This window comes from Apaloderma vittatum, unplaced genomic scaffold (assembly GCF_000703405.1).
Source record: "Apaloderma vittatum isolate BGI_N311 unplaced genomic scaffold, ASM70340v1 scaffold30096, whole genome shotgun sequence".
NCBI lineage: Eukaryota > Metazoa > Chordata > Aves > Trogoniformes > Trogonidae > Apaloderma > Apaloderma vittatum.
The window spans coordinates 3,063-10,876 of NW_009720561.1; the positions used below are offsets into that span (position 1 = coordinate 3,063).

At 37.0% G+C, this 7,814-nt stretch overlaps 1 protein-coding gene across 1 annotated transcript; it reads right to left on the reverse strand.

The window, feature by feature from the left end:
* Window positions 1–1,282: 1,282 nt before the first annotated feature.
* Window positions 1,283–7,185, reverse strand: TLR3 (toll-like receptor 3). Its single transcript, XM_009871058.1, has 4 exons — window positions 6,733–7,185; window positions 5,483–5,674; window positions 2,234–4,059; window positions 1,283–1,583 (listed from the first exon to the last, which is right to left on the reverse strand). Exons 1-4 carry the CDS (start codon window positions 7,183–7,185, stop codon window positions 1,355–1,357), a joined length of 2,700 nt encoding a protein of 899 aa, XP_009869360.1. The 3' UTR covers window positions 1,283–1,354.
* Between the last annotated feature and the right edge of the window lie 629 nt (window positions 7,186–7,814).

Below are 7,814 nucleotides of genomic sequence, written 5' to 3' on the forward strand. Positions count from 1 at the left end.
GTCAAAATCATTATACCACACTTTGCTGGTTCTCAGCTGTCTTTCAACTCTAACAGATCAAGATATCAGCCTGTATGTTTGAACCTTAATCATAGAGCATTAAGGCTGGAAAAGACATAAGAACATAAAGTCCAAACTAGATTAATATATAAGAAATTAAACTACAGAATTCTATGTGGTTTCTTTACAGTTTTCTTTTTAGCTATAAAAGGCAAAACTATAGAGAGTCATAAAGGAAAAGGAAACTAGAAATTTGAAATTAATCTACTTTTGAAGTTTTTCTCCCACTCTACCTGTACCTGCAGTCAAAGGAATATTTCTGATCTAGTTTAAAACTATGTCTTTTGGGGAGTTATTTTTTCACCAATAACAAGTGTTTGGTGATGAAATTGTAATAGCACCACCCCCTGTCAAAGTTGTCTTCTGGTTATGCCACAGAAATATCTATGCCTTTTCTCACTTCATACAGAGCTACACCAGCTGTGCTTTGGCCATGTTTTTCATTGATTTCAAGTTCTATTTAAAGGCCTGCACATAGTTCTATGCACATTCAAAGAATTAATTATGGTGACATCTCTCAGTATAAATGTCCTTCTGCCAGCTCTCTGAATTTCAGTAGGGAAGAGTAATTATTTTGTTTGTTTTAAATCATACTACATTGCTTAAATCAGTTGACTCATGAGTCTGAAAATCTGGTTTTCGTAGTCACCAGTACTAGCCCCACCTAGAAGGCATAATCAATCCTTCACTGCATGTTCTGAAAAGGCCACTCACAGGATCCATTTTCTTTCATTGGCTTTTTCTTAAAACAAAGATTTTTTTTAAATTTGCTTGGAACTCCACTGTGGTTCTTGGTTTTGACTACAGAAATAATTTTTCATGTTATTTCCTATGCTGGAAAGCTTTCAAATTTTAATGTCATTGCATTTCCCCTTGTATTATGAAAGCAAGTAGTAGTGTCCATTCTACCTTCTACACAGAATTTATTATCATTATTGAGTTCTCTTTTGAATATCCCTTTAGAGTGTCTATGTCCTTTCTGCACTACATCAGACAGACATTTTTCCTAGAACACCAGTCATTCTCACTGCTTTTGTACCACGTTTTTGATACACAGACTGATATAACTATCAGACTGATGTGACTATCCATTTTAAAATGTCTCTTCAGTGCAGGTGAATTAAAATATCATCAAAAACATGAATATGGGCAAGTAAATTTAAATTATAGTGGCTCTTACTTATCTTTTGAGCATGAAAAACTCTTTCAGGCCTTCCTGTAGGCTTGTTAGTTTTCCAATAATAGAAAATGTGCCATACAATGCCTTGATATTTAAAGTCTGTACTTTCAAAATTCAGTGTGCTTTACTATTAGATTTAAGTGCCATCACTAATTGCTGATGAAATGCACTGACTCGTTCTTTCTGGGCTGGCCAGTTCAAGATGCAGCGAGATCTGAACATTCCTCTTCTCAGGTGAAGTGCATGATACAACTTGTAATCTTGGATATCATGAAGAAAGATCAAGATGATGGAGTCCCGACTTTGTTCAATAGCTTGTTGAAGAGCATGGTACACCTTAAATCTGAAGCAAAAGTAAGAAAATAAATACATCTTTTCTTTCATGTGGAGGGAAAAATGACAAATAGCTTTTTTAACAGCTCAAATAATAGCACACTGAAAATTTCACTGGATTCAAACAGGGGTCTTAGTATATGTTCTATGATGTAAAATTGTCACTACTTATCTTAATTTAGTTATCTTCTAACTAAAGAAAAAAAAAATCATCCTCTGAAGGTATAACCTTGTCTTGATATAGCCTTGTTTGTCGAAGTCCCTTTCATTTCAAGATCACTACATAAAAAAAATCAAGACTCATTTAAACATAAATAAAAAGTATCTTTAGAGGCTAGTAATCTCACCCATTATTGCTCTTCTTCACATAACTTTAAGGAAAGCAATCTGCATGGGTAACAGCCTGACTTTTTGGAAAAAAAAAATTATATTGATAGAGAGATTAAAAATTTCACTAAGGTACATCTGGAGCAGTTAACTTTATTGACTTAGGAATTATCCTGAAGTTACAATACATTAAATATATATATTAAGTAGAATTTGCATGGTATTTTTTATAAAATGGTATTTTTTATTGATGCACACAGAAAAAAATACATCTTGTTAAAAGTTCATTAAGACATTTTCCCACTTATCTATAAAATTTTATAGCCTACTCACTTTTTGCACCAGGGATCCTGTAAGAGGTGTTCAGTCACAACAAAAATAATCTTCTTGCTCATTTTTATACTGTTAATTGTGGCTTCAAATTCAGATATGCCGGCTTCAAAGTCCCGTTCTTCTAAACAAAACCTGATTTCAAACTGGTTATTTTTTTCCAGAGAGATGAAATTCTTAAACACCCAATCCTTGTCCTTTCTTGCATGAATAATGTAGGCATCATAATCAAACTCTTCCTGTTGTCTGTCAAGTTCTTTAAACCCTAGCATTCGATTTACTACAATATTCCAGTAGAAGGCTATTCTCCACCCTTCAAAATGGATGGTAAGAAGAACAAAAATGAGCAGCATCACAGTAGTGGTAGTGATCACAAACAGAAGTTTAAACGGAGCACTGTCTTTGCAGGCTGAGCTATCAAAATACAGCACTAGACTACCGTGATATTTAGGTGGGGTGTTGCAAATGTACTGGGTCTGCAATCCAGGTACGTATGCTTGGGTCACATTAAGCCAATCAGCAAACCAAGCAATGCTTTCACAGGTACAATCAAATGGATTGGAATCCATCTCTAGCACTCTCAAGCTCTTGAAAGCTGGGCCAAACACTTTTTCTTCAACTGTGGTTATCAGATTTTTCTGAAGGTTCAATGAATTCAGAGAGGCTTGGTCAGCAAACAGAGGTGATGGAAGCAAATTCAAATTGTTTGATCCTAAATCCAAGTGTTTTAACTGAACCAAACTTTTGAAAACCTGAACTGGAATCTCATCAAGTCCATTTGATTTTAAATTAAGAATACGTAAATTGGGAAGGTCTTTTAAAAAAAGAACAGGGCCACCTGGATTTGCATGTTTCCAAAGTCGGGCTAAATTATTGTGCTGCAAATCCAGAATGTCAAGTTTATGAAGTCCATCAAACAAGTCTTCTTTTATGTTTGCTATGTTGTTATTGCTGATGTCGAGTACAATCAGATTTTGTAGAGGATGAAAAGGTGAAGGAGAAATTGCCAGATTACTGCAACCTACCTTCCTCAGCATCAGTTTTCTAAGGCTTGGGACAAAAATGAATGATTCACTTCGCAAAGTCACGTTTTTATTATATGAAAGATAAATATCTTGTATATTATTGAGTCCTTTAAACTCATAACCTGTGAGCTCTTGGCTAATTTCATTGAGACCAAGATCGAGAATTTTCAGGTGTCTCAAGAAGGAAAATGCTCCATTTTCCATTGTAGAGATTCTTGTTTTTGTGAGGTTGAGAACTTGCAAACTTGAATTAGCAAGTGATGAAAATGTTTTATTAGTTATTTTTTGTAAGTTTATGTTGCAGTTACAGAGACTCAGGTATTTCAGGTTGCTCAGACCTGTGAACATATTAACAGTAATTCCTGGAAAATTGTTATTATCCATTATAAGCGACTCCAGCTGGTATAACCAACGAAAGGAAAAATCTTCAATTTTCCCAGTAAGTGAATTTATCAGACTCAGATGTTTAAGGCTGGATAATCCATAAAATAAACGTGAAGATAGATGAATGTTATTATACTCCATGTTTAAGTGTTGTAAACTTGAAAGCCACTGAAATGAGTCATCTTCTACCACAGATAAAGAATTTTGGGAAAGGTTTAAAACTGTAAGATTTGTTTCTTGCAGTCCCTGGAAAGTTGACTTGCCAATGTATGAAAGCTTCACATGGCTCAGTGAGAGGTTCTGAATTGCTGTGTTTGATAATTCTCTACACAGTTTTTTTGTGCTGTTTTCACCAAGTTCTACATTGTTCAATATGAGGCCAAACAGATTTCCAATTGCATGTAAACATCCTACATGAAACTGAAGGAAAAAGAAAAAGAAAATAGTTTTGACCTGAACAAGGGGATTGTGGAAGAAAGTTGACCATAAAGACAAAATTTGGAAAGGTTTTCAAATGAGATTTTTAGCAAAATAAAACTCGTACACTCAGATTTTTCCACAGCCAAGTGCAGACTTGGGGTTTATACTTCTTGTGATAAGAGTTCTAAAATTTGCAACATGATTATCCTAATTCTGAGTAGCACTCTTTTAGAGATAGAAAGTTGCTTAGCAAGTTAATTACACTTGTGTATGCAACTACTAAAACTCTAAGATACTAAAAGTATCTTAGAAATTGAGATAATCTCTTTTTTCAGCTTTCTTTGATTGCTAGGGATACCAATTTACTAGTTCAACACCAGATACACTGTAAAAAAAAGTTGTTTAGGCCTTCAGACAGCCAAGAAACCCTGTTTCTCTGAGCAGAAGCTACACTCTTGAAATGTGACACTACACGCTTGTTTCCACATTACAAATCACAAGAATGGAGCAGTCCCATCTACTTATCCACACGTTGTACCCTTTTGCCAATATGGCCATAAATGCATTCATATGGTGAACCAGCCTGACAACAAGCTAATCAAGCCAAAAAATCTGTAGTTTCCCCAGTAATCCAGTGCGTAGCCTCATTAAAGCTCGTACTAGAATGAGGAAGGGCCAAAGCAGCCAAGAGAGAGAAGACAGAGTGATTGCCTCTTAGCAGTGGTACAAGCTTAGGCTGCTTTAAAATATTCTTGTCGTTCCAATGCACATTTTGTTTTACAGATCAATCAACTGGGGAAAAGCCCAAGCAAATTCAGTATTTGTATGCTGAGGGTCAGCTGTTTGTAACTGCAACACTTACCATCCCTCTTCAAAGAATCATACTGTAACACTGAGAAGGGGGTCAGAGAGGTAGTGGCAGAGAAAACACCCACCTGGGTTTTTTTTAAAGGAGTGAGTATACTTTTCCACAATGGTTATTATCTCTGGGGTAACCTACATGCACAAGTGAACATTCTCTTTGATAACTAGGAAGTGAAACTTAAATTGTATAACTAGCCTTGCATAATATTGCACTTTTTCCTGCCTTAGAAAGTATATCAGCTGTTCACCATCACCATCACCAAAAAAACAATCCTGCACAGAAAATACCTGGTAAGACTTCATGGAGATACTTTATCTAGCTCTTGCTTGAGACCTCTGATCTGCATGGAACCAGCTCTTGCTGATTTTAGCAGGAGAAAAAGAATTACAGGTATCACTCCCATAGACCATGCATAATGCTGCATACAATAAAATGGTTTTATGTTGGACCTCAGTGGAACAAAAATGGAATGTAAATACCATACAGTCATAATGGATAAATCTGGATAGTTCCATTTTATACTTACACCTGTTGAATTTCTCTTGAAATGCTTCCTACCTCTTTCAGTGGATTTGATGACAGATCGAGACTGTTCAATGAGGTGTTGCTAAGAAAACTGAAGTCTTCCTTTTTTAACTCAGTGATTTGATTGCTATTCAACATGAGCTCACGAAGGTTCTTCAACTGTTGCTGCAATCCTAAATTGGCTGACTTCAAAACGTTATGAGATAGGTCCAAAATACGCAAGTTCTGTGGAGAAGATGCAAGCAGAAAAGTATATTTTTTAAAAAATTTATATTCTTGTCATGGTTCAAGCTGACTGCCTGGGCCAGGAACAAAGAACCACATAGTCTCCAGCTCACTCCTCCCCCCACCCTCATCTCCACAAGGATGTGGAGGGAGAAAACTCAGCCAAAGAAGGCTCAAGGGTTGAGATTAAGCACAAGGAAGGTAATAATCTACCACTTAAGATGACAGGTAAAGAACCAGAAGGTCTTGGGGAGAAAACAGAGATTTAATTTACCGCCACCATTTACAGAGCAGGATAGTGAGAGAAACACATCAATAAATACAACCCAATCTTAAATACACTCTCCTCCCTCACATCAGTGCATGACGGGGCAAGGAGTGGGGGGTTTGGTCTATCTCGCCATTACTCATGGTCCTTGGCAGCTATTCCCCGAGAAAGAGGGTTCCTCACAGTCTCTCCTTCATGCTGAATGGTGTCCCCCTAACAAGAGGCAATCCTCTTCCTCCTCGTGAGTCCATCCTCCCTGATGCTCAGTCACTCTCTCCCCTTGCATGAGGCTCTTCACACACCGCCACATCCTGGATGATCTCGCTGCTGCCAATCCCCTCAACTGGCAGGCAATCACCTTCCTGCCATCTCAGTCATCACAGCCTTAAGCACTGACTTTCACAGTCTGAGTAATTACATCTCAACCGTGAGAGTTTAAGCTAGTTACCGTTTTTTGACTCCAGGCAACTCAGATTCTACACCGTCCACTTTACCCTATATGTAATCTGCTGCTGCTATTCACTCAGCACACACCCTGTAAAGAGAGATGTCTCAATGGGATGCAATAGGGAAAAGGAGATGGAGAGCACTGATTCTTAAGGATGGCTAAGATTCCATTGTGTTCTAACACAAGAAGCCACTAGGTCTTTTCTTCAGAAAAACAATGAAGATTATGTGCTGGATATTATCAGATGCAAACAGGCAGCTGTTCTGTATACACACTAGAAAACACAGTAAATTGCCCATTTATACCTTCATTTACATAAAAAGGTGCATTTCTAAAGCTTACCTCGAGGATTTTGAAAGGATCATTTTGTATACTTTGTATATATATTCTGTTGTATCCTAAATTGAGCTCAGTCAGGTTGGTGCAGGAAGCAAAGGCTCTATCAGGGAGCTTATGCAATTCATTATGTTCTAACTTCAGAATCTGCAGCAGGGGCACATTTTGGCACAATTCTGGTTGCAGTTTAGAGATGCTGTTGTAACCTGCGTTCAAGTAAACCAACTGGCTATACTTGGTCAGATTTGCAGGACCTAGCTTTCTTAGCTGATTATGAGAAATGTCCAAACCCGTTATATTGTTCGGGAGATCAGAAGGAATTTGAGTCAGCTTAAGGTGACTGCAGTCAGCCATTTCATTCCGGATCTGACATTGCTTTCCAACTGATGCACACAGCAAGCAGACAGACACCAGTCTGAGAGATAAGCTGCTCCACCAAAGATTAGCACTTTCCATCATTTTATCTGCAAAGGCAAAATGAACATGTAGTTTCACACTGAGCAAGCACTCGATATTTTTTACCCATAAAGTAGCATTAATTTCTGCAGAAAAAGTTTGACTAATTATCTAAATTAAGATTTTTTTTCTTCTGAAACAATAGCATTTTTTACCAAAAAAAATTATGCCATAAAACTACCAACAGTTTATCTACTATCAATGCAAGTTTCCAACCATTCTCCCTTTTCAGCGTAATTCTGCATTGCTTTAACATGCAAAAAATACAATAAATATGACAAATATGACAAATTACACAAGGCCCTCAATGTTAATCACTGAGGTCTGACTTTAAGCACACTGATAAGTATTTATACATAGGGCCCTCAACATTAATCATTATGCTCTGAGCTTAACTTCACTTAAAATACTTAGTTATATGCAGTACGATTGCCTAATATACCACTTCTTTTTTCCACAGTTCTTGCCAGTTTTTGTTTTACAAGCCAGCCACACAAAATTCTAACCATCTTTCCATCTCGGAGAAAGAAGGAATACCAGACTATAGAAAAGCATATGAGAAAGTAAGAGCACACAAAATAAATCAGTACCAACCTGATTAGATAAAGAAACAGAGAAGAGGCAAAGTGTAG